General features: G+C 40.7%; 1 protein-coding gene across 1 annotated transcript; it reads left to right on the forward strand.

Annotated features, from left to right (window-relative positions):
- Positions 1-1,603: 1,603 nt before the first annotated feature.
- rnf19a (ring finger protein 19A, RBR E3 ubiquitin protein ligase) lies at positions 1,604-27,729 on the forward strand. Its single transcript, XM_065470811.1, has 10 exons — positions 1,604-1,747; positions 17,062-17,938; positions 21,266-21,474; positions 21,601-21,745; positions 21,874-22,036; positions 22,301-22,415; positions 22,596-22,754; positions 23,511-23,730; positions 24,382-24,525; positions 24,650-27,729. The coding sequence occupies exons 2-10, from the start codon at positions 17,331-17,333 to the stop codon at positions 25,443-25,445; spliced, it is 2,559 nt and encodes an 852-aa protein (XP_065326883.1). The 5' UTR covers positions 1,604-1,747; positions 17,062-17,330; the 3' UTR covers positions 25,446-27,729.
- The last annotated feature ends 29 nt before the right edge of the window (positions 27,730-27,758 follow it).

Below are 27,758 nucleotides of genomic sequence, written 5' to 3' on the forward strand. Positions count from 1 at the left end.
GAAAACAAAAACAACACAACAATGACAAGTTTCTGTTAAATAAAACAAAACTCCCAGGAGGACAAAGTACACTTAGGTAACCTGATTCTTGTTAGTCAAAGTAAGCAAAGGGGTCAAATGCAGCATTTCTAATGTTACAGAGGTTCACATTTCCCTTTTCACCTGTAGCAGGTTTGCCAAAGCTAATGGTTCAACTGGCTTTTTGTTTGTTTGTTTGTTTCTCCTATTTACTCCTGCCCTTTTGGGAATGACAGCAGATGTAAAGGAAAGTCCTGGTGTTGAGACCAGACACATAAAAGTGTTCTCCATGTAGTCGACCACTAAATATTTGGGTTAAGACGTGTTAGTGGTCATGGCAAAAATACAGTCAGTGTTATTTTTCGATTAGGATGACTCATAAAAAGAAGTTGAACGCTGGGGTTGTGGGTGTGTTACAAAACTACTCAGCAATGTCCGCAGGGGGACAGTGTTTCCTCTGCTACGTAAACACATGCATGGTCAACGTGTCAAGTCATCAGCTCCAACAAGGAAGAAGTTTTCTAACTCAGTGAGTTATTTCACAAATAAAAGCTTCGTCCAGGAAAAGTAAAAGTAGGTAAAAAAGTAAGAGTAAAATGTTAAAGGTGGTAAAATTGTCCAGGTGATTTTATTTGGATTTGCAAATAATATGTTATTTTACTCATAAGAGCTTATCAGAAAATAACATTTTAGCACAAATTAATCCAAATTCTTAATATGTTTTGCCTTTTTAAACAAAATTCTTTATTTTTAGATGGCAGCTTATTTAAAAAGCATCTGACAAGACAAAAGTGTCATCTTCTGCCATTTGTAAGTTTTACAAATTAAAGAAACTTTAGACAATTTGGGAGAGATAAGATACACACATTAAATAGTAGACAGACACTGCAAAAAAACAAAAACAAAAAACAACCCCCCCCCCCAAACAAACAAATACAAAATTCATCCAAATTAAATAACACTTTCATTTGAAAGATAATCATCAATAATTTTGTATGACATATAGTGCCACAAATGTTTATTTCATGCACGTTTTCTGTATTGTGCGTCGAACATAATGCAGAATGCAGTTTGTCCTACTCTGCTGCAACCTATTAAAAAGCTATTATAAATTGTAGTCTTTAGAAAACAAGAAGAAACTGAATTGCTAAAGATTTGAACGAGGATGTAAGTGTTCTCACTTCCATTTATGTGTGTGAATGAGAGTGAGACAGTGAAGCTGCAAGGAGTAGAGGTAGTGAATTAAGACAAACAAAACCCCAAAGAAAAGACTAACGTTTGATCATTCCCTGTAGGTTTGATATCTCCTGCTGGTTCACATATAGAGACAGGTGTGGACACTTACGGTAGACTGAGATAGTTTGGACATGTGCAGAGGAGCAGCTGCATGTGTATATATATATATATATATATATATATATATATATATATATATATATATATATATATATATATATATATATATATATAGCTTTAAATCGGTTCTTCCACCGCTTATTAGAAAAGCCTTTATTGTGAAATTATCATATTACATATCGGAAGTTTTAATGTTGTTTTATTTTGGTGTTTAACTTGACCGCGGTAATCAGACTCGGGGAATGTACCTCGGCTGTCCTGCCAAGTTTTTTCTGCTGCTACACATTTTCAGGTACTGCTTCCTGCGAAATGGAGACAACGGTGTACACTTCAGCTGTGAAGTAAAGGAAAATCAGGGGGAGGTTGTACGACGGTAAGTTTTCACCTCGTAGCTCGAACCAGCTGAGCTTTTGTAAGATCAGAACTTCCTTCTCTTCGAGGCTGCTGGGATGCTAGCAATTTTTTTTTTTAGCTTTGTTAGCTTGTAAAATTTCCTTGTTAAAGTGTTGGTCGACAGAAACCTTTATCCGACACCAAATAAAGGTTTACGAGCGCGAAGGGGCACTTATATAAACCACCCACTTGAAGTATTTGTTAGTGAGTGAGCATTTGGCTTCGGCTCAGCTGCTCAGCAACTCTTTGGGCGATTAAAGTTAAGTCACTAGCCACCCGTAGCTAGCAGGCTAACCCTGGTTAGCCAAGTGGAAATTGTAAACAAAATTAGATCGTTTCTGCGCTGAGCTTCACACGACGACTAAGGTATCTCATGCATGAACGTTTTTACTACTTTTAAAATAAGTTGACAGAGCTGGGTCTTTCCAGCTTTTAGTTTAGGGCTCTAAAAGCCGTGGCCACAGTTGAACTTTCGGAAAATATGCAACTTTAGCCAAAGTTCTTCTACATTTGTGTTTTGTTAGCCATTTAGGCTAATAAGTAAAGTGTATATAAGCTCATTTGTTAGGCTGCTTTAGAAAGAGATGTTTCATATATATATCTATCTATAAGTGAAGACGGTTTACTTCTCTGTTTTGGGGTGTGTGGGGGAAGGTTAATGATTTTACACTAAGTAACCTGCATGTAAAATCAATTTAACTATTACATTATGATCTCACAGATACTTCTGTACATTGTTCACTGCTGTCGCTTTGTATCACTGTTTTAATTAGTAGTAGCATATCAGTTGCTCAGTCCTTCCTCCATGGCGGTGTTGACTTTTAAAGCATACATGTTAAATAAATTCAGGGCATCTTCAGTGGGGCTTTCCGTCAGTGAGTCACGGTGCTTTTGCTTGCTCTTGATCCCTTGTAGCGTTTCGCTTGAACAGAATTAATTCCAGATTTGGCATTTGTACACAGAACCAAACCATTTGTGCTGTAGCTTTAGGAAAACTTGGTCAGTTCGGTGTTTTAATGTAGAATCTCAAACTTTACTATTCTTTCAGTGGCACAAGTGGCTTGGTTAGTCAGCTTTTTTGTTTCTGTAGTACTACTGCCATGTTACACATTATAAATATATGTCATTGTTTACATCTCTTGAAACTAGGAATTTGTTTTAAAACAAATATTACACATATCTTATGCACCTGCTATTTTCGGATGAGAAAAAATGTTTTTAAAAAATGTATAAATAAATAAAGAGATTGATGACTAACAGGGGTCAGCCCCTCGTGGAAATTCATCAGAGAGCTTTATTTACTTAAGCATGATTTGCATTTTTCCTTATTACGTTATCAGAACACCTTAGGTTTCTGTCAGGTAAGGTAACACCAACTCATTGTGTCCTCACCTGCCTTGCCTTTAATAAAAAGTACATTCTTAGCTAGGTAAAACCCTTGACAGGTGTATTGGTGGTTTCTAAAAAGTAGGTTAAAATGTTCTGCTTGTACTTTTATGATATAATACATTTTTCTTTTATTTGCAGCTAACCAAGTTTGGGGACAGAAAACAAGAACTGGTTTCAGCTGATGACTAGTCTCAAATTGTCAAATCTGCTGAAATGAAACACCTTCAAAGCTTTTTGGTTTTATTTTATTTTATTAGTAACCTGTGGCCGAGCCACAGAAGACCCTTGAGCTGTGAGCTGAAGCAACATTTGCTCTATTGCAATATTGCCTCTTATCTTATTAGAATGATACACGTATGTTGACTTTTTCTGTGGCTTGTTGAATGAACTACCAAATAAGTATGTGCTGGGAACTGACAGAGAATACTTAAACATCTTTTTTTTTTTTACTGTCAAATAGGATTAATAGTGTTTGTAGGGTTTTTTGCTTGTGACCAATCATTAAAATGTGAGTCTTTTTGTTATGTGGGGACAGGAATAGGTTATATTACAGCTTTATCTTTGTGTTTATGATTATGTAACCAGGAATCCAGATAACATAAAATAGACTTCTGAAGAATATCGTAGTAAATGTGCATAAATCTCACGCTGGTCTTAAAGCAGGACATATCCCTTCTACTGTAGCTTTAGTAGACTTCGGCAGTAGAATTTTAGCCAAATAAATTTAAAGGTTGTCAAATCAGTGTGTCCATGGCTTATATTGCACAGTGAGCCTCATCTCTGTTGGTGAATTGTGAGTAGTTGTTTGTGGGGGTTTCTTTCCTCCTTCATTGTAGAACAGAAATAGCTAGTGCTGTCCCCCACCCCCCATAAATCCACCAATCTGCTTCCTGCTCTCCTGCTGTTTATAGTGAAAAGTCTTTAGCGGACAGTGGAGGGACTGTTATGTTATGTATTGATGATGAGATGCACAATGTGGAGAACTGAAGGAGTGGATTCCCCTAATGTCTCCTGTTCTGCCCTAAAGTAATCTGATTTCAGTCCTACATTGGGATAAACTGCAGCTACAGATGAGTGTTGGCCCCCCAAAAATATGACTTTCGTTCCTGGGAATCTCTTGACATCATTTATGCTTCTTAACCGTCTCAGGTCTGTGTTTGCCCTTTCACTTGCTGTAAGACTTTGGCTTTGTAATGTTCACATCAGGCTGGCATTATGAAGTATGTCTTCATCACCAACTTTGCTGTTAACTCGGATGATTTAGAGGGTACGTAAGCTTCTGTGGTATTCTTGGAGGAAGAAGAGCAGGACAGTTAAGACTGAATGAATAACTGGATTTCAGACAAGTCGTTATTGAACTATAAATTAGTAATTAACAGTGGACCAAAAATTGAAATCCTAAATATCGACCTACGTATGCCAAACAATTTAGGAAAGCATCACCAGTCTAGTGAATTCAGCACAAGGTTTTTTTTTTCTTATTTATATAGTTATTATTTTTCCCATGAAAAGTTTCCTTTCTGCTTCCAATCATGGTCACATAGTTGCACAATACATGTCCTGCCAATGGCTTTATACAAATCCACTGACCCGTAATGATGGTAATGCATCAGCAAAGAAAGGGAAGAACATGACTTGCATCTAGTAAATATGCTGTATTTCCTAAGAGAGTGTGACTCAACTATAGAAGAACACGGCCATTCATTTGAAGTAGGTTTATTTTAAAGTTTGTATTTCTTTTTCCTCTCTGGTTGCTAAGTATAATAACTGCTGTTTTATTGTTAAATATTTGCATAAGTCAAACACCACTGTGTCGGTTTTGAGCACTGTAAAATATTTTAGGTACTTTCTAAAATAAAATATTCTCTTGTATGTGTTGTAACAGTAGATTATAATATGGTCTGCATTTGGGGTCCATAAGATCTGGGTGATATTTAACTGCGGGTTCATATTTGAGAATTAAAGGGGCGGCGACACAGGAAGTGACTAGCAGCAACCAGAAATGACACGGTCAACGATATTCAGCAATTTCAGGTGACAACTAGTGAAATAACAGCTGGCCACGTAAAGGTGGTGTGTCACTGTCCAAACTAAGATATGATATGGATTTGATTGATTGACATGTGAGAGGCTGATAGATTAAAGAGTTACTTAGGCAGTCAGAGCATGAAATGTCCACTAGCCCTCAAACACCAGCTAAAAAGTGAGGTACAAAACGCAAATTGCTTTCTTTTAGGGCTGTGCGATATGACCAAAATCTCATATCCTGATATAAAACATCTATCGTCCCAATAACGATATAAATCACAAAAATTTAACATTTTCTGTAAATTCTTTGAATCTCGGGTAGCTGAAGTGTTTCCAGCTGGGTGTCGTGTACCTGGAGTCGAGTGTTTTAACCGATGCATGAAACTACACATTTTTAGTCATAAGTTGTAACGGCTGCCGTTTTCTTTGTGAGTATTTATTACATGGCGTGCTGCGGGGAAAAGCCTGTTCTAACGTTTGAGTCTAAGGTTTATTTTTTAGCACCTGACGGCTCTTTTTTGCTTCTCATCCGTAAATACTCTGCATACTTTTTCACGTGATTCCGTTTATTTTGAAAAGTCTCAGCAGGATCTTGAGCTTTATTGTGAAAGGTTTATGTGGAAAATAAACAAACGGACACGCGATGGGTTTACTGTCGTTGCTGCTAACGACAACGCATAAAAACAGGCGCTTGTCCGGCCGTAGTGTGGTTATATTAAATATAAGGGAAAGAGAGAACTTTAAGAAATTAATATAGCCACTACAGTGACCATCAAAACGATGAAAAAATATTGCAGTAAACTGTTTATTTTGCGACACCACGAAACAAACAATAGCGTAAAATGAAACGATAGATGTTTTTATATCATCATCAGATATATATCGTTATATCGAACAGCCCTACTTTCTTTGTTAACTGGAGACTAAAACTGAATGCCAGTATCACTTTTGTTTACAGTGATCTCTTGAAAAAGCTGCTCACTGAGCATTTGGCGTCTGTTGTAGCTCATATGTGCTGTCTGGTAATGTGGTAACTTTGGAGTATATGTCATGTTGGAAACTGAAGTGTACACAACATCCAGTGACACAGACGTGCATTGCCATAGCCAGTCAGTTGTGAAAGTAACCACAAATTTCACAAGCGTTATTTGAAGTTAACACTTGAATTTTCAGAGCGTCTGGATAGAAATTACCAAGCAACTTGGCATTCGTGATGGTATTTACAGTGGCTTGCAAAAGTATTCGGCCCCCTTGAACTTTTCCACATTTTGTCACATTACAGCCACAAACATGAATCAATTTCATTGGAATTCCACCTGAAAGACCAATACAAAGTGGTGTACACGTGAGAAGTGGAACGAAAATCATACATCATTCCAAACATTTTTTACAAATAAATAACTGAAAAGTGGGGTGTGCGTAATTATTCAGCCCCCTGAGTCAATACTTTGTAGAACCACCTTTTGCTGCAATTACAGCTGCCAGTCTCTTAGGGTATGTCTCTACCAGCTTTGCACATCTAGTGACTGAAATTCTTGCCCATTCTTCTTTGCAAAACAGCTCCAGCTCAGTCAGATTAGATGGACAGCGTTTGTGAACAGCAGTTTTCAGATCTTGCCACAGATTCTCGATTGGATTTAGACACCGGACAGGTCAGGGATAAAGTTATTGAGAAATTTAAAGCAGGCTTAGGCTACAAAAAGATTTCCCAAGCCTTGAACATCCCACGGAGCACTGGTCAAGCGATCATTCAGAAATGGAAGGAGTATGGCACAACTGTAAACCTACCAAGACAAGGCCGTCCACCTAAATTCACAGGCCGAACAAGGAGAGCGCTGATCAGAAATGCAGCCAAGAGGCCCATGGTGACTCTGGACGAGCTGCAGAGATCTACAGCTCAGGTGGGGGAATCTGTCCATAGGACAACTATTAGTCGTGCACTGCACAAAGTTGGCCTTTATGGAAGAGTGGCAAGAAGAAAGCCATTGTTAACAGAAAACCATAAGAAGTCCCATTTGCAGTTTGCCACAAGCCATGTGGGGGGCACAGCAAACATGTGGAAGAAGGTGCTCTGGTCAGATGAGACCAAAATGGAACTTTTTGGCCAACATGCAAAACGCTATGTGTGGCGGAAAACTAACACTGCACATCACTCTGAACACACCATCCCCACTGTCAAATATGGTGGTGGCAGCATCATGCTCTGGGGGTGCTTCTCTTCAGCAGGGACAGGGAAGCTGGTCAGAGTTGATGGGAAGATGGATGTAGCCAAATACAGGGCAATCTTGGAAGAAAACCTCTTGGAGTCTGCAAAAGACTTGAGACTGGGGTGGAGGTTCACCTTCCAGCAGGACAACGACCCTAAACATAAAGCCAGGGCAACAATGGAATGGTTTAAAACAAAACATATCCATGTGTTAGAATGGCCCAGTCAAAGTCCAGATCTAAATCCAATCGAGAATCTGTGGCAAGATCTGAAAACTGCTGTTCACAAACGCTGTCCATCTAATCTGACTGAGCTGGAGCTGTTTTGCAAAGAAGAATGGGCAAGAATTTCAGTCTCTAGATGTGCAAAGCTGGTAGAGACATACCCTAAAAGACTGGCAGCTGTAACTGCAGCAAAAGGTGGTTCTACAAAGTATTGACTCAGGGGGCTGAATAATTACGCACACCCCACTTTTCAGTTATTTATTTGTAAAATATGTTTGGAATGATGTATGATTTTCGTTCCACTTCTCACGTGTACACCACTTTGTATTGGTCTTTCACGTGGAATTGCAATAAAAGTGATTCATGTTTGTGGCTGTAATGTGACAAAATGTGGAAAAGTTCAAGGGGGCCAAATACTTTTGCAAGCCACTGTATATCCTTTTGATTGATTGCATTGTTTCTTCTGCTGCCATTTTTCTAATTGACTGGAAGAGAAAAGATCACCTCGAGTAGAGAAATCACACTGCTAACCAGTGTTTTGGCAGCAGTGCGGGCAAACCATGCATAAGTATAAATGCTGACAGCAGCGTTGGCTACATGGATGACTCTACATAGGAAAAATACAGAAGTTTAATTTCAGTTTTGTTTGTGTGAAATGAAAAGCAGCGGCTTAAAGCCAAAGATGGCCATTGTCAACATCCAACTAAACTAAATGTTGTTAGGTTACAAGATTTACTTGGTTATTTCTTTATTTTATTACTTTTTAAAACTTTATTTGGTTCTGTTCGTTCAGGCTTTTAACACAAACCTTTTAACATCTTTAAAATACATATTTCCCTGATGTTTAATGGAGGACTGTGTTAGAGTGGATTGTTAAATGTTTGTCATTTTTATGCTTGCCAACTTTGATGAAAGGGATTCCACTGTCCTTCCCCCCAGATTCTCGGGGTTCTGGGTAGGGGGCTGTAAGGTTTTATTGCAGATACATCCTATCTGGAGGATCTACTTCTTTTGATCTAAGCTTCCTGAGTTTATGACCCTTTGATCAGCAGCGCACACACACACACACACACACACACACACACACACACACACACACATTCCTACTTACATATAGAAGATCACACATATACATACAATGCGGGGGGCGTTGCTTTGCTGTGTTTTGTGTGAACTGTCTCTCAATAAAAGCCAGCGAGAGGAGGCCATCAGGGGGTCATTTTCGTGCTGGACACAGATGAGGCCTCCCTTGCGCAAGTAATCGATCGAACGCTGTTGCCTTGTTTTTCTTTCATGGGAATAAGTCCTGGATACAGCGGGGTCTGAGTTAAGACCCAACAGACTGGACGAGGGCATGCTTGCTAAGGGTAAAAACCCCTCTCCATAGGCTCTCTGTAGACAAATACCTCCACAAAGAGACACAACCATAGTACCATAAATTAACCATAAGCCTGATCGGAGGGGAGTTTAGGCCTGGAAAGTTCTTCAACAACCCTGTGGTTATGATGGCAGAGTTCACAACCCTGCTCTGCTGCAAAGAGAGCAATTTGCTCTCAGCTCTGTTTGGAAATGCTTAAGATTTCAGTCGGTAGACGGCATTAACTGTGCTGACGCAAAGCTCGATGCACTACAGCTCCCTGGTTGGTTTCATTATTTCCCGTTTATGGTTGGATGCAGCAGAGCTTACTCAGAGTGTCTAATGTCCATTCTTTATAACACAGCCTTATTATTTACTGTGTTTATATTACAATGTGTTGGCATGTAGAGCTTAAAAAAAGTTTGTTTATAATGTAGCTTTGCAAATAGTTATGTCTTTTGTTTTATGTCTTGACTTGTGAAATTTAAATGGTTTATTTTTCTCGTTTATCTTTGTTTGAAGCTCACAGAGATGAATAGATATCATTTTCCTATTTCACAAAAGGATATCAGCACTTCCTGTCCTAGGTGGTAGAAAGTCATATTTCCCTGCTGTCTCCATGGTGATACATGAAGATGAATGTCATAATGACATGATAGAGTTTTGCTACGCAGTCTTTGCACTTCAAAAGAAGCTGTTGTCTCATTACTGTGTAGCAGATACAGTGGAAAAGTACCTCGCCCTGTTGCCTGTGACTCTGTTTACTAAATAGTGCAGCATCAGAGGCATTCGCTCATGTACAGCCTGTCCCCACTCTCTGTTTAATGTCAGACATTATTATTATATTTGGCTGGCAAATAATGGGCTCAATAGAGTCATTACCCTTCAGGTTTATTTCGATGTCCAGCTGAGAGAAAGTTGGCCTGCACCTTGTGAGTGCGGGGAAATTTAACAATAACCTTTTTCCAGTTTGAATTTGCTTCCATGCGTCTGATCCTGTGGATAGAAGCAGTGACAGCTGTACAAAAGTTAAATTATTTCTTCTTGGTGTGATATGTAAACACAGCTATGTTATATAAAAAAAAAAAAAAAAAAGATTTTCTATAGCGTTTGTCATCTAGTCTCTGGGCTGTCCCCTGGCCCCACGCCATGAACTCTGAATGCATTGTCACGATCAGGAAATCTGTCCTCAAGCTGGAATGTAACCAGAAGTTGGCGTACGTGATGAACACTTCAGAAGAACATTCAGAGCCACGTATTTCCAGTCTGGGATGGTAATCATTGGATAGAAGGAAAAAAAGTATTTTTATCAATATCCCAGGGAGCTTGCATCATCTTTACCTAAATATAGACTCACCAAACTCACTACCAAAGATTTTCCTCATAATGCTCTCACATTACCGAAAAAGCACCCATAGTCAAGTGCAAACTATTTTAAATCAACATGTGCGTCAGATGATGAGATCAGAAATGTGACAGACTGGATTCGGTTCAAAAATAGAAAAAGTAGATTATAAAAACAAAAACTGGCCAATTCATGATACAGGAAATGCCACATCTGGGTTGACAGCTTAGCCGTTTAAAGTACAGGACTGTAATTATGTTAGCCTAGATTCCCAAGGCACAAAACAAATGTTTTCTGGTTCATTATGAAGGGTGTGTGACTCTGGGTTGGGAGGTGAGAGAATTCAGCTAGGCACTCAGTGACACAGATATATAAATGCCAATTTAATCAACACAGTATTTCTATTATAGTGTCTAGTGTGCTGTCCATCAGCAAACATCTACAGATTTATGTGCTGCAAATATTAGCTAAATTGGTATTTATCAGTAAAATAAGTGACAAAATTCCTGTCTGAGTCTGAGTGCACCTCCTTTGGGGTAATTATGGTTCAGCGATGGCAGTGAGCAGGCAGTTTGTGGGCAGCTTTGAACTGCCCATCCACCTGCAGTGTGTCAAAACTATGTGGTACAACCGGTCTGTGGACCGGTCTGTCACTTGTCCTGTTGTTGGTCCATCAGCATTGTGAAAACTGTCCACTGTCTGCACTTTTCATGCTGTATGTATTTATTTATTTTTAAATCTTTGAGGTGGGGGCTGTTACTCAGGTGGTAGAGCACGTCCTCTACCAATTGGAAGATCGGTGCAGCGATCCCTGGCACATCCTGCCCATGTGTACCCTTGAGCAAAATAAGCCAGGCAGATATAATCTGTTGGTGTGTGAGTGTATGCGAATGTTGGGTATAAGTGCTTAGATACAGTATAGTATGAATGTGTGTGAGATTTGGTGAATGAGGCTTGTAGTAGAAAGCTCCTTGAGCGCCCAAATTGAGTAGAACGGCGCTATATATGTACCAGTCCACATCTGATGTTTTTTTTCCCTTTTCTTTTGTTATCTACACAAACAGAACAGCTTGTTGAGCGGCGCTCATGTGACCAAGTGGAATAATAAATAAATCAAGTTGACAGCAATAAGTTATGTTACTGTAAGTGCAGTAAAAACTTCAGAGCAAGGCTTATACTGAAATGCAGAGAAAATGTCGTACTAACTACCTAGAAAGGGTCATCCTGTGGATTGTTTCATTGTCACTGATATCTGATCTAGTTTCATGAGTCTGATATTGGATTCAAATATTGAATCAGTGCAGTCCAACTCTGTATAAGCAGCTTATGACCCAAAATCTATAAGTCAAGTGTGTCACATTCAAAATACCTGCAGTACTACAGTAGTCCAGACTGTAATACAAACACTTCGGTTTGTCAGGCGCAGGCAATGCTTATGACTGTTATTAGTGAAGCCGTTTGTCATTCTGTCTTTTTCACAAAGCAATATTACAGCAATAAGAGCTACTGAAGAAAGAGACACAAGAGACGCTGGACTTTCTTATTACATAAAACAGATAATGACAAACTTTAATTCCATTTAAGAGCTACTTTTGGAATAAAAATATTATATCATATGGAAAACACTTAATATTGGTTAATATGTACATTAGATTAGAGCTTGTCCATGTGTCTGTAAAACCAGTGGTGACATTTTGATTGGATTCTAGGGGATGAAGCGTTCCACTGGTGTGTGCTGATACCTTACCGCTGAATAGATCAGGGCGATTTTTCGGGTCAGCACATGGTATTAAATGAATGGAATCATCATCAGCGACATGTTGACTGTTAGATGCTTTTATTTAAGCTGATGCACTTGTGTTTACCTTTGGAAGTGGAAGAAACACTTTGTAATAATGGTACTGGAAATGGTTGGAAAAGGATGTTTGTTTGGGCGAGGGCCAGGGGTTCTGTTTATAACTTATTAATAGTTCAAAAATGACCAAAAGTATTTATGAAATTGAGGCTTGATGTGCCAGCATGCACTCACAGGGCAACAACGTAAAATGTTCCATTGCAGTTTGGCTGTGCACCTAATTGTCTCTTTGCAAAATTACAGGCAAGAGAAACCTGGATTTATTTCCTTTATTGCAGCTCAGCAGCCAGCATGTTATTGCTCTGGTCTCAAGAGCTTTACGTGTTAAAACCATTACCGCCGTAACGCCAAGTGACACTTTTTACTGCTATTTCCCCTTCTTCATTTTGACACACAAATTATAGTGTGGCTCCAAATGAAAGGCAACTCTGTGGCCTTATACTGACCTGCATCTTCATTTGAAAACCATGGGATTAAATCATCTCACCATGGTAGTCATAATACTGCATGAGCTGATGCAAACTTGGCGATTTCCTTTAAGAGTTGACTGAAGACTGAAAGCATTTATTCTGTCTCAGTAGGATTTTTACCCTGAGGTTGTCTCAAGAACTGGGACACCATCCCAGTGTGTAAGCCTCGCTTGCATGTGATTGCCCCTGAGCCACAAAACCTGAATACATGCATGTGCGTGTGCTCGCACAATCGCGCATACTGACCTAAGTCACATGGAAAGTCCCGCTCAGGCTTGGCACGTAGAAGAGGAAGGATTTTCCAGTTTAATTATGCCTGAGAGTGTAATTTCACATTGACTTGTGGTTTGCTTGAAATTGCTCTTCTGTCTTGGTAAAAATTTCCTCTTGCTCCATGTCTTGGTTACTTCGCCTGGTGTGTCATTACATTGTGTTATAATGTAGGACTGTAGGATTCAGGCATCACCTACACTTGTGCTTCCCATGTTGCGGTCGCCTGCTGTATGATAACTTGCCTTCAGGGTCCCTAGTCTAATATATGGAAGATTTCCTGCTTTTTTTAGTCAGTGACACACTGTGCATGTGTCACCTTGCACACAGCAGCTTTTCATAGTTTAAATTTCAAATACAGAATCTCTTATTTAAAGAAAGAAGTAAAAAAAAAAAAAAAACAGTTAAAAAAAAAATGGAGTCACCAGTTAAGGTGTATTCTTCTTTACAACTTTCTTTCTTTGGCTGCAATGCTACAGCCTAATGAGATGCAATTATGGTTGACACGCTTTTTCTCCTTTATCTTTATGTGACAGTTAAATGGACAGCTTAACGTAACATTAAAAATACTTATGAGGTGAAGTCAAGAAAAAATGGAAACGTCTAGTCTTCTGCACACTGTTTGTTGTATTTTCTTCCTAGCATCCTGAAGTGCTGTACTTAACAAATATAAAGTTTAATTATTGACCTCAACCAAGTGGTTAAAACCGAAAGAAATACTTGTATATTTTGTGTCATATGATGACAACAGTTGTTAACATTTAAGGTTGGACCAATTCAACATTTCTATTTCTAAAGGCTCCAGTGATGAATTCGTTGAGACTGGTTATTTTATACTAAATCTTGATTATTCCACACGGATTTCAGTGAAAAGATAAGATTTGAGCCTACCATTACACAAATATTGTTGTGTGTATTTTACTGCTGAGAAAACTATCGTTTGTGGGGGATTTCACTCATCAGTACAGCATCTGATGTGCACGTAAACTGAAGGCTCCAGTCACACAGGTCTAGAGACCAGTTGGCAACCACCAGTCATGAGTCAAAAGTTAGTATTAGTAAATTATTAGTAAGTAATTACTAAGTTAGTAAAGCCCCATTTATGTAGGCCTGGAGAGCAGTCATCGGGTAAGTACCAGCTGGGAAATATTCACCAAGCAGTAGTGAAACTCTGAGGAGTCCATTGCAAACCAGTAAAGGCTACCGTTAAACTTTAAAGTAAAAGTTGCACTTTTTTTGATACATGTTGGTTTCAGTGGGAAGGCACAACTTTTACTTTGAAAGTAAACATTTTGTCTCACTACCACACCTTGTTTAGCTGGTGTGTGTCTGCAGATAAGTTGACATCTTTCATGCAAACTGTAGGTGACCACAGCAATGTGCGAGCAACCAAAGCAATAACCAGAGGCAGCACCCTCTTTGCAGCGATTTTCACCCAGCAAGCTCCAGCAACCACTACACATTTTTCCCTAATGACCGGAGGTTGCCAAAGGGTTGCCAGCCAGTCTCTTGATTGGTGTAATAAACTTGTACATCAGATAAACATATATAATTCTACTTATTGAAATAACAAATGGCAACAGACTTCAGATAAAAACAATGAAAAGTTAAATATTTATTGGTGTTTATCTGTTAGATTTTTATGTCTTTAGACTGCTGCATACTGCTGTCATTTACAGTCATAGTTTCTCCTCTTCAACACACACACACATATGCATGCATGCATGCACGCACACTCACTCACTCACTCACACACACACACACGTATGTGGAGCTGCCAAGAGATAAGTGAAATAAAATACTATTCATTGAGTTGATGGCAACACTTTATATTACAGTAATGCAGTAAAAGCTTCCCAACAACGGAAACATCAGAGTAACTTCCCCCTTGCTGTGTGTGTGAGAAGGAGCAGCTTATCATTAATATATATGAACGTTTATGCAGTAAGGGTTATCCTTATTTACATTACTCATTATTTTAATGACACAACTGGGAATGTGCAAGGAGCATCTAACTGCAGGTGAAGGGCTGTGTAAATAAAACTGGCAGCTATTAACCATAATTAAAGTCTTGTATAATATAATAACATTTGCATTGTAGACATTAGGTATGAGGGCATATGCTAATTATAGGTACTTATCAGTTTTGTCCCAACAGTAATACAGATATAGTCCTGCATCTGATTTAATACATTATGTGTTGTCAGATGTGCGTTTGCCAGTGTATCGCATACATCTGTCATATTCATATGTGCGTTTCATGATATTTGTCTCTGAAGAGATGGGACTCTTATGCTGTGACACTGCCTGCAGACTACTGGCTGTATTTAGAGCTTGTAGATGTGCTAAAAGTCAGCCGAATTTAGTTTCAGTCAGCATCAAAAGGCTACTGGGATGCATTTGAGGTTTTTTTTGGTTTTTTTCTTTGTGAACCTGCCTGCTGCTAAACTGGAAATGGGGAGATAAAAATGGCAGTTTGGGATCAAGAGTCATTTGATCCAAGCAGCTTTTTTTTTGGATGTTTGCAGATTGTATTGGGTGTTGTCAGTCAGAGCTGAGTGTGAGCACCTGAAAGACCGCATTTCTGAATCTTATTGCATTTATAATCTTTTAATGGCCTTTTTAAAAGGCTTCAAGCTCGTGATCAAACCACTAACGAGATTCACTGAAAGTGTTAAAATGTTACATTAATTTAGTTGAGGGTACGTTATTATCCTGACTTTGATCTCAATGATTAGCGTGAGGAAACAGTCAGGATCTAAATGACTGGTCTAGGTGCCGAATTGAATCTGGTTTCAGGCTCTGCAACTAAAGACCTTTTTCTTTTTAGCCTTCCCCAACATTAAAGTAGTTGACGCTGACTTCGGCCTACATGCCATGGTACTTAAAGGTGGAAAAACAGCAGCCAGTCAGACTGAGGTTTGTAGGTTACGAGAGTGCATATGGTTGCTTTGTCCCAGTTTAGATTTGCAACAGGCTTGTTAATTAGTCACCTTTTGGCTCCCGCTGGAATTTTCCTGAAATTATTCCCTAATGGCAAACACAAGTTTGCAGCCTGCAGCAACCGGTAGAAATCCCTTTTGTCCTTTATATTGCTTTAGGGTTTTTAAAATACTTTGCAATTCATGATACAAACATGAGCACAGTTATATAGGACATGTCAAGTGAGGGCAAACTTGGAAAGCGTTGATATCTGTTATTCTGTTTATTTATTTATTTATTTATTTATTAAAATACTGCGAGAAGATAAAGGTGTGGAAACAAAATTGTGTTTAGAAGAGCGTGCACATTTTGCTGAAAGTAAAACAATCATGGTAAATTTTGTGTTAGGTCAAAATGTTGTGTACTCCAGGGGAAACTGACAAATGCAAGAACAGATAAAATGTACCGTTTCTCTATTAAAGAAGGACACGCAACACATCATTCATAGTCAGCAACATTTAAAATGATAATGTGTGTTTTGGATGGATTGGATAAAAATAGGCCAGGTCAGCTTGGAAGGTGGTTAGGGTTAAAAGAACTTCATGAAGCATTTTTGATCTCATTTGCTAGATTGGATTAGTCAATGAAATTTAAGACTCGCCTCTGTTATGCCTGTTATTTTGACCCTTAAACCTGTCTCCTTCACATCCACCACAAGTGCGTTTTCACGCTACTTTTACAGGTGAAGAGCTATGCTTAAGTTGTGCAAACAAGCAGTGAAAGTACTTAAGGCAAGGTGAGGCTGCAGAGAACTACAGGCACAGCTGTGGCTGCTTTTGAGATCTATGGTGGAAACACAGGATTTGTCTTGTTTTGCCTACACTTGACTAATACACACTCGAGGGAAAGCATGCAGCTATGTGAGAATAATAACATGCACACACTCAGAGGCACAGAAGACACGCCTGAGAAAATGCCTGCAGTCTGCCAGAAAACTCTTAAACGTCAAAGAAGTGGTCACGCTTTAACACAGAGGCCAGTGAACAGCCTCACGGATGGCTGTCTTGCTTTTAAGATTTTCTTTAGTTGGTTGGTTGTTTTGCATCTTGAAATAGTGTTGCCTCGTTTTGCAGCCAAGTGGTTCTGTTTTTGCAGCAGATAATTAAAAATTAATGCATTTGACTTCAGCACAGCACCTGATATTTTCCTCTCTCTCTTTTTTCCTCAGGTTTGTGGCCTACATCGGAACTTGTTCATCTTAGCCATAAAGGAACCCCTTAAACTGGTGTGACTTAAAACAAGGGCAGATCATCTCACACACCTGCACACCTCCTAAGCCAGGTTCCTGCCACCATGTCCTAGATAGCAGTCTATTTCCTGAGCATCTTCCTTAAACCCTAGTCCCTCTTTCCGTCTTCCTTCTCCGTACCATCTCTAATCCCCGATCCCAATGTGGTAATTGCTGGTCACAGCACCAGTGGCGCCCAGTTTGGCGTGATGAGCAGCCTGCACCAGCAGCATCATGGCAGCACAGGCTCAGAGCGAGATCTTCACTCTGCTGGTTCCTCTGTTAGCCTCCCCACAGTTAGAAAGACTCCCAAGAAGCGCCGTCTTTCTCTCCATGCAATCTTTGGGCGCCGACGCCGGCCCGAGCGTGACCCCAAGTGCAAGTCGAGGGCTCTGCAGGCTGAAGTTGGGGTGGATGGTGTCATCAGCATCGAAACTGCACAGGCAGAGACTTTGCAGGATAAAACTGCAACCAGCTCTCCATTAGATGTAGCATCAACTTCTTCAGTGCCAGGGTCTTCGTCAGAGCTGCTGGAGTGCCCTTTGTGCCTACTGCGCCACGCACGCGATCACTTCCCAGACATAATGACCTGCCATCACCGCTCCTGCGCAGACTGCTTGCGACAGTATCTGCGCATCGAGATCTCAGAGTCACGAGTCAACATCAGCTGCCCCGAGTGCGCTGAGCGCTTCAACCCCCACGACATCAGGATGATCCTGGGAGACCGAGCCCTCATGGACAAGTACGAGGAGTTCATGCTGAGGAGGTGGCTGGTGGCTGAGCCTGACTGCCGCTGGTGCCCAGCCCCTGACTGCGGGTAAGAACCACAGCTGAGGGATTAGATGGCCCCCTGAGTGAATAACACACAGGACTAGTTGGTGTAGTTCAAACATGATACACAAGGCAAAAACTTTGGAAATGAAGGCTTTCAGATTTACATTCAAATGTAACTGAAGAGTAGGAAGGAAAGTTGAGACTTGCAGCACTATTTACAACAAAGCACGTGTAAATTTCAGACAGCTTCCAAAATTTTAAGCCTGTGATATTATCCTTAAAAAAATTGCAAATTCATATGGGCCAGAGTCTTAGTTTTAATTACCTGAGATGTGCCTGATCTTCTGTAACTTTGATTAAACCAGTGCTCAACTCCTAAAATAACACACTAAGGCAGAAGATCAAGGAAATTTCAAGACTGTAATCTGGCCCTGTGAAGTTTACTCCAGCTCCTGCATTGATGTCTCGGCTATAAATAACTCGTAGCAATAATAGCCGCATTTATTCTGTCAGTCAGTTTATGATGATGCCCGCTGTGTTCAGACTGCAAATAGGTTGTAAATGAGCAAATATTCAGTATATAACCACAAATGAAGGAGCATGTATAACAGTCTGAACAATACATGAACTAATTTATGGTTGGATCAGGTGTATTTTACTTGTTCTTCACTGGCCTGTGCACTGTATGTCCTCTACTGGCCCATAACACGCCGTTTTAGCTTCTGTACAATTAACTCCTTCTTTCTCCTGATTGGCTGTACTTGGCTAGCTTGGAACCTTGTGCTTCTAAGCCCCGCCTCCCATCAGTGTAGCTGTGCCTTAAATGACCATATAAGGAAATTCATGATCAGCGGACATCAGACTAGAAGACCCCCCACTCAGCAAGCATTTTGAGTAGTATAAAGGTTTTTATATACGTGGACCAGATTATCTGAAATTATGGCAGTGTTTTAGTATAAACATTCAACATCATGTGACAGAAAATAAAGGAAAGCATAACACACCCTTCAGTGATAATAATCTTAAGGCGAAAAGTTATTTAACCTAAAATAACAAGTTATAAGCTGAATGAAAAAAGACAATAAAAAACCCTTTTTCAATTATTAAAGTTGGAAAAAATTTGCAAGTATTGCAAGTTGCTGGTTTGGGGTAAAAACGAGCTCTGCAAACCTGTTAAAAATGTTAATAAACTGCTGTTTCTTGCAGTTGGAAATCTTTCTTTTTTTCTCTCTCTCTCATATGTCAGAGGCACTACTGGGTTAAGGTCAGTTCAGGGTCTTGTATGTTTAGAGCCGGGAGGGACTCAATAGTTTGCTCACAGGGTCCTGAACTGACCTCCATACGTCTATTGCTTCTCATTGCACCATTAGGCCGTGACTGCCTCCATGCACACAGCATACGTGTACTGCTAATGTACCCTTACATCAGTGTGTATTTGGTTTTGCTCCAGGTGCTGGCTGCACTGTTTTTTTTTTTTTGTTTGTTTTTTTTTTTATGTTTTTGCTCCAGTCAGCCATGATCAGTTCAGCTCTGTTGTTCTTGTCTGCTTCAGAAATGGTTTCACCCTTCACTCACTCTCATGACCGTCTTGCATCAACAGTGCTGACCCTTGTCTGCTGGAATAATGGCTCTTTCATGAGTTTGTTGCAACTCAGCTACAAACAGCTCGGCTCTGGCTTGCTGCCACACTCCTCACTGGTTAATGCTCTCAGTCTTTATTGTTGTATAATTGTGCAAATTACTGGGCTCTGTTAGTCAGCTCAACTGTGAAGTTTGTCAAATTTGAGAGTCCTCATTATTCCTTAAATAAACAGAAGAATCATCTTTATGCAGTGAACAGTTTTGCTCAGTTTCGGATGGTGTCCTATTTAGTTACATGCAAGCATAACCAAAACAGTTTTTCTATTTTGGGCAAAGTTGGGGTTTCTTTTAAAAGTAGGGCCCAAGTATATCACTGTAGGTGTTACACTACCAGTTAAAACTGGTTGAATTATGGTCTGACAGTAAAATGTATGTGAGGAAAACAAGATGGGGATAATACCAAAAGGCCATTTGGCAATATTTTACCACTTTTTACAACGTGCCATCAGTTCACCTCACCGAGGTGTTAGTGGAGACTGTCTGGAAGCTGTGCAGACTGGCTGTTTTGTTTAAGTACATGTTCACATTCAGCCTCTACTGCTGCTTGTCAAATGTGTCAATAAGAGGATAACAGAGTTTATCTGTTAATGCTTACATTCACTTTCATTTCTTTCATCAGAAACTTGGGATGTGATGAATAGTTTTATATATTTACTCTATTGCTTCTGTTTTTTTGTATTTCTTTTTTAACTTCCTCCTTCCTCCACTGACCTTGAAGAAATGTTAGATATAATTATATAACTTTGCATTTAAGATAAGTCTAATCTACCTTTTGTAAGGTTAGCCTTAAGGTTTAGTATGACTAACTTGTCTTCCAAACTTATCATTTTGCTTCGTTCGCTAACTTATAAATCCCATCGATTCCCACCAAATAGCGTGCCTCTTTAAGTGTACTGACACATCACTGCTGACTTTTCTTTCCACTTTGTTTCCAGCTGCAGTTGCTGTTGCTCCCTTGCTGTCAGCTGATGTTAACGGCTATATTAGATTAAATGCTTATCTAATTTTAACAAAGATCTTGACTCACAGCTGTGTACGTCAGGCGGTGCCGCAGCGTCTGTTTACTTAGATTTAATTTTTAATTTTTTTTCCTGGGAATTCATCCTGAACTGAGTAAGAGGCTCGTCCTCCATGTTCTCCTCACACAATCACATTTAGAAATGTGGAAGATGATCAGGGTTTGAGTGGAGCAACTAAGGTTTCCTTACAAGCTGCTTGCTGTCACACTGTTTTTGCTTTTCCTCACGTCCCCGTGATAACCATCATGCAGGATCCTGAATGCCTCTGAGTTTAAATGAAGCTGTCATATCTGCTGCGGTATTTAACACAGAAACCATCCCCCATGTCTCACCCCTGGAGGGACACGAGGAGGGCTTTGAGTCAGCAAGCTTGGGGGGAAAACAGTCACTACCATTCATAATATTGTTGTCACTGATATAAAAGCATGTTATTTAAAGCAGCGGTTGTGATGGGATATAAATGACTGCTGCAGCGACGCATTTTTATGGTGTCACTTTGTCAAGTTTTATGTGCTCATTTATAAAAAGAAACATTTGTTACACTCATTCCTGCCACAAAAAGCCCTCTAATAAGCCACTGTGATGACTGATGTAGGTTGCCATGGTGACATGCCGTCCTCCAGATTTGATTATACCTGTAGCGGCAAGTCCATTCTGTCTCACCAAATTTTATTTACCATCATTTCTTGCTGTATTTTTCCTCTTTTTAGTTATGCAGTCATTGCATTCGGATGTGCCAGCTGCCCAAAGATCACCTGCGGGCGTGAGGGCTGCGGGACAGAGTTCTGCTACCACTGCAAACAGCTGTGGCATCCCAACCAGACGTGCGACACCGCACGGCAGCAAAGGGCCCAACACTTCCGGCTGAGGAGTTTCAGGTCGTCCTCACTCAGCTACAGCCAGGAGAGCGGCGCTGCAGGTAGCCCACAGATAGGTGCTACCATACAAAGCTCCCAGATTAAAGGACACTTGTGATAAATTCACAGTGCACAGAAGCTTTATCATTTTAAGCACAATATTCAGTCTGTGTTTTATTCTGCACCAGGTGATGACATCAAACCATGCCCTCGCTGTGCAGCCTACATCATCAAGATGAACGACGGAAGCTGCAATCACATGACCTGCGCCGTCTGCGGCTGTGAGTTCTGTTGGCTTTGCATGAAGGAGATCTCTGACCTGCACTATTTAAGGTAAGACTTCCACCGCCCTTTGCTTTTCTTATTTTTTAGGTTTTCTTTAATATTTACAGCTTAATATTTACAGCTCTCTTTCTGTCTTAGCCCTGTGAAACTATTTTATGTCTCTCATCTCCTCCCAGTCCATCGGGCTGCACCTTCTGGGGGAAGAAGCCGTGGAGCAGAAAGAAGAAGATCCTGTGGCAGCTTGGCACATTGGTGGGCGCTCCTGTGGGTATCGCCCTTATTGCTGGCATCGCCATCCCTGCAATGATCATTGGCATCCCTGTCTATGTGGGCAGAAAGGTGAGAGCTCCCAGCAGGCAACAGGGGTACAAAATGTGTTTATTCAGAGAAGTGAGAAGTGGTGAAGATCATGCAGATTAGTACAGAGAGGTTGTGTTATGTCTGTTTTTTGTACCAGTTTTGTGTTAGTACAGTATCTTGCATGTAACAAGTTTGTCAAATATCAGCCTTGAGATATGGGGACAAAAGGAGGTGTGTGTTCATCATTTGTGGCTTACTGCAAAGCGTGTGAAGTTAATCCTACTGAACAATTATTCCCATCAGATTCATAATCGCTATGAAGGCAAAGACATCTCCAAACACAAGAGGAACCTGGTGATAGCTGGCGGCGTGACGCTGTCTGTGATCGTGTCTCCTGTGGTTGCCGCGGTCACTGTTGGTGAGGAAAAGTGTCTTTCTTGTTTTGTTTTGTTTCACCATCTGTGCCTTGATATTGTGCCTTGCTTGTACCAACACACTGAGTTTAAACATGTTTCGCCCACCAGTATTTTCTTAGTTAATCTGCTTACCTTACCTAAGTGTCAGTCATAATAATTTTTGTTCATGTTGTCTTATTTAGGAATTGGCGTTCCCATCATGCTTGCGTACGTCTACGGTGTTGTCCCGATCTCCCTGTGCCGGAGCGGAGGTTGTGGAGTCTCTGCTGGCAATGGGAAAGGAGTGCGAATTGAGTTTGACGATGAAAATGACAACATAGGCAACGGTGCTGCAGCCACAGGTGAGAGTCTTATACTGTACACAGGCTATGGGAAGAACTTAAAGTCACAGAAGTTCAGACAATAATGATCCGTTAATGAATAATTAAAAATGTTATTTTAAGCACCATGGTGCTCTGCATTTAGCTTAGGTTTCAGGTTGAATATTTAGCAGGGTTGACAGAAAAGATTACTGTATGTGTTTGTTCTCACGGTTAGGAATGCATACCAGTCATTACTCTTACATCTGGCCATGCCTTTGTTTTTATGTGCATGACATTCATTACTCAAAGAGATGTTGATGGAAGATGCAGAAAAGTATTCAGGGCGTGTGACTGTGTGAAATGACTGGCACGATATCAGCAATTGTGATGAACTAGGGGCTCTGCGTGAGGGCGAGACGTGTTGTTTCTCGCAGCTTCTGTCATCAGTGAAAGTCATAATTATGAGTACAGACGACAGCGAAGACTTTGACCTTTTCAGAAACATAAGGTGTGAGACGTGATGATGTCCGTTTGATTTCAATGAGAATTTAATGATGTGTTATTCCAGGATGCAGGGTAAAGTCATACCAAGTTCACTCCTGAGTTTATTACTTATGTGTGTCCACTTTGACGTTACTGACCATGCTCCATTTGTATTAGTTTCACTTCTTTGGGCATTTATAGTCACAGGATACAGTAATACTATATCAGCCACATTGTTGCTTTAGTTTTGTCCATCAAACTATTCTGTAGCCTAATAAAAGCTCACACTGTGTCCCCCTTTTCTCCGATCAGACACAACCTCAGTGGCGGAGACTCGCCTCAACAACGCCAGCCTCGGCGATGGTGCGAGTGTTGGTGGTCTGACGGGCCTGAGCCTCAGTGTGAGCGGAAGCAACATGGAGCGCTGCGGCGTGAGTTCCACCCAGCGGGATAACATGAGCGACAATGCCAGCACCACAGCCCTCGCTGGGACCAGCATCACCGGAAGCCTCTCGGGCAGTTGCTACAACCGGTAAATGGACTGGACTGGACTTTTTGTGTGATAAGCACGCCCAGATGAGCCCAAACAGAACACTGTCTGAGGGAAAATCCAATAGCTATTCTAAATTGGTCGTACTTATGAATGGGTGTCTGTTGGCCCTGTTAATGGACTCCACTTCTCGCTGACAGGGTTCAGCTCCCCTTCATGTGACCCTAAATTGAATATAAGGGGTTAAGAAAACAGACAGATGAATTAAAATTAACCCTTAACTGCCTAAATTTCCTTAACTCCTTTACTTTCAGCAGTGCACTCAAAATAAAAGCTATGAGACATCATTCTTTACTTTCATCACTTAAAAGAAAAAAGCATGTTAGTCTTTTTTTTTTTTTTGTATTATTTTCTCTTTATCGTAGATATTTTGCACTTCTGACTATGTGAGTGGCAAACGGTGCAGTCGCACAATGTTATCAGTGTCTGTGTAGGCTCTAAATCATCGAGGTGAGTGACTGAACTTTAAGGTTCGTGGAACTTCAAAAAACTTAATTAGAGCTTAGAGCTTTCCAAGCTCCTTAGACCATTTTATCAGTGTTAAATGTTTTAGGACTGAAACGACATCGATGGGCTTGTTGTTCACCTGTCAACTGGACTTTCTAGTTGTTTTGACTGCTTTTACTTTTCCAGAATGGAAGTCCAGGCCGATGTCCAGAAGGAACGCTGTAGCCTTAGTGGGGAGTCTGCCACAGTCAGTCTGGGGACGATGAGCGACAACGCAAGCACAAAAGCCATGGCGGGGTCCATCCTCAACGCCTACATGTCTCTGGAAAGGTCAGCACTCAGATTATACACATCCTCCTTGTTCCAGTAGGAATTTGGTGACCTAGATTTGTTAGACTTGTAGGCAGCTGCCCTATGATCCAATAAGTTAAATGTAGGTGATTTGATTTTGCAGAGACAACAGTCTGGAGGTGCAGGCAGACGTGGAGTCTAAGCAGGAGAAGGTGAGACATGGAAGCGCCAGCAGCAGCCTGGATGAAGCCAGCTTTAGTAGCAGCTCTGCCGGCCTGAAAGGAGCTACCGGTGGCACGTGCTCGTGTCCCTCCACCTGTCGCTGTGCTCAGCAAGCCAACCACTCCTGCCCCTGCCCACCGTGGTCAAAGGACGCCTCCACCTCTGGGGTCAAAACGAGCAAGGGCAAGCGTTGGAAAAAAGCCAGCAGCATCAGCAAAGGAGAGGCAAAAGTTAACGAGATGCAAGCGGACATGGACACTCAGCTTCTGGAGCAGCGCAGCACTAATTCCTCAGAGTTCGATTCTCCGTCCCTGAGTGGCAGCCTTCCCTCTGTGGCCGAGTCGCACTGTAGCCACTTCTCATCTGAGCTCAGCTGCTCAGACCCCGAGACCTCGAGACCGGCACCTGCACCCTGCTCTCCCCCGATGGACACCCACCCTCATAATCCCATCACCGCCTTCAGTGACGTCACCATCACGCCCATGCCAGAGGTGGAACACGACCGCCTGGAGCACTTCCCGCCTCAGAGTAGCCACTCAGCCTTCACCTGCCGCCTGCTGTCTTCATCTCCACCTGCTTCGCCAAAAGAGGGAAGTAGCGGGACGTTTCTGTACATCAGCGAGGAGAGTGTTGGTGACACAGAGCCAGAGAAGGATGAGAGCTTGAAGGAGACCATTTGCAGCGCTGTGCAGCCTGTAAACCAAACGAGAAAACGCTGTATACAAACAGACATCTAAAGGAGCTCTTCAGGCATGATACTGCACAAACACAGCAAGCTCAGTTAGCCTTATCACCCAGTGCCACTGTTAAACGCAGGCACTATCCCTACCCTCCATGCATCTTGGGAAGCCAGTGATCAAGATTAAGGCTATAAATGAATTATATATATATATATATATATATATATATTAGAAATATCTGAATGTCAGGGTTGAGGTTTAAGTCAGAGAGGGAGAGAGAGGGAGAGATTTCAGGAGCAACAAGAACATGACCAGATGTGTGACATCTAAGTGAGATGTTAAAGCACCCAGCGGTGCTTCAAGGCCTATAGTAAGTAGAGTTGCATGTACAGGGACAGGTGTGTAAAGCAAGTTATCAGGTGGTGCAGAAGGTCCAGCTTTCATGATGATCTGCAAACTCTTTTCAGTCCTGGTGGGTTTTCCAAATCCCACAAACCAGTTTTGACCCTTTACCTCCCCAAAAAAGAAAAGAAGCAGAACTGAAAAAGCCGGATAAGAGCAAATAAAATGTCTTGACAAAACCGAGCTGCTATAAAAAAAAAATCCACACCAACTTCTCCTTGAGCACATTAGCAAATAAGAAGAAAAAAAAACGAGCAAAAACCAGAGGGATGTGTCCCCACTGTGGTCCACCACCAGCTCTTTCTGTGAATTCTTTAAATGGCAGCGAGAAACGCCACAGTCGCAGAGGAGCGTGGAGGCGTCTGCCAAGCATTTACACTTTAGAGGGACCAGCTATTCAGCCGCAGATTTTATGGTCTGCAATCATATATAAGAAAAATATTATCTTTGCTTTTTGTTTAAAACGTGATTCCTGTCATGTGTTTGCTTATTTTATTTTCCGTTTTGGGAAAGTTGGTTTTAATGTTGAAGTCCTGTGTTGGGTCCAACTGTTTATTATAAGCGGGTGGGAACTGTGATATCAGACATACTCAAATACTCATCCCTTCATCTCTCCTTTTTTATTTGTTGTTGTTTTGGTTGCACCTGTGCAGATATAAAAACCTTCACTGCAATCTTTGAATTGAATCGTGCGGCGTATTTAAGAAAAGGGACTTTTAAGCTGTTCCTTGTAAACAAAACAAAGCAGATCCCAACATTTCAACAAGCATTTCAGACTTGTTTTAAAATTAGAACTACTAGAAGTACCCACGCAGTAAGAACAAGCGTGTCAGGCACACCGCAGCAAGTTGCAGTCAGAAGTTTATCCGAGCACATAAATCTTAATCAGTATTCAGTAGCGAATGTACAGTAGTAATGTTAAATTGTTGAATTTTTTTCCCCTCATATAAATCAAAAAGCTATTTTTTATTCAGAGCTTTTGGTGTATTTTAACTACAACATGTTCTTGTGATGTTTCTGAAGACCTTGCAAATGATTAATGCAGATAGTTTTATAATTATTGAACCTACAGTGCCTTTCGGGGGAGGGGTTTTATTGTGTTTTGTTTTTGTTCTCTGTGTGTTTCTTCAAATGATAAATGTCAAAAAAAAATGATAGAGTTATTATATTTGCCACATGAAATGCACCAAAACTTGATAAACACCATTCCCAGAATGCTAATGCAGACTGTCGCAGTAGCTGGTGTTGACTACCAAAGACTGCTCTCAGGCCGCTGCAGTGGACACGTCGACAATGACAGAATCTTTTCTTTTCTTTCTTTTTTTTTAAAATCTACTTTAGTGCGTAGAAATTGAAAATCAGAGCAATAAAATATTGGATTAAACCCAGTACTCACAACCAAAATGTTTATCTGAATTTAAATTGTTAGGATTTTTTTTTTTTTTTAAATATTCCCCTGAGGTAGCCAAAGTTTTTAAAGTTTATGTCATGCACAAGTTGGCAATAAGATCCCTTTAATCCAAAGTAGTCGGCATCATGAGTATCGTGAACACAGTGACACTACAGGCTACGTCTAGCTTTCAGCAGCTGGAGCACATTTTCAGCCCGACCACAGATTGCTCCTCTGTGACGTCAGGCAGCTCGTGGTGAGCTGGCTATCTGCTAAAAATAAATAAATAAAATGTTTTGGTGCACCTCACAAGCCTCCAGCTGCAGGTTATTCCCTCCGTTTTGTAACCTACCTGCTGCTGAAAATGATACAACTTCAGAGTCAAATAGATCCTCCGAGGTTTTATTATTTGGAGACGAGTGGCAGGTGTGTTTTCTAATTGGGTCAGATAAGCTTATGATATTTTAAAAAGTATGTATTACCTAATTATTTGCTTTATAATGTGCATGCAAATGCATATCGTTTAATAAACTTCACAATCAAGCTTGCTGTGATCGTTTTGTGTTCATTTATTCGTG

This window comes from Pelmatolapia mariae, linkage group LG22 (assembly GCF_036321145.2).
Source record: "Pelmatolapia mariae isolate MD_Pm_ZW linkage group LG22, Pm_UMD_F_2, whole genome shotgun sequence".
NCBI lineage: Eukaryota > Metazoa > Chordata > Actinopteri > Cichliformes > Cichlidae > Pelmatolapia > Pelmatolapia mariae.

Coding starts and splice junctions, on each gene's coding strand:
- rnf19a (XM_065470811.1), top strand. CDS start 17,331: ATGAGCAGCCTGCACCAGCAGCATCATGGCAGCACAGGCTCAGAGCGA. Junction 22,037..22,300: donor CTGTCTATGTGGGCAGAAAG/GTGAGAGCTCCC, acceptor TATTCCCATCAG/ATTCATAATCGCTATGAAGG. Junction 23,731..24,381: donor TCGGGCAGTTGCTACAACCG/GTAAATGGACTG, acceptor TTACTTTTCCAG/AATGGAAGTCCAGGCCGATG.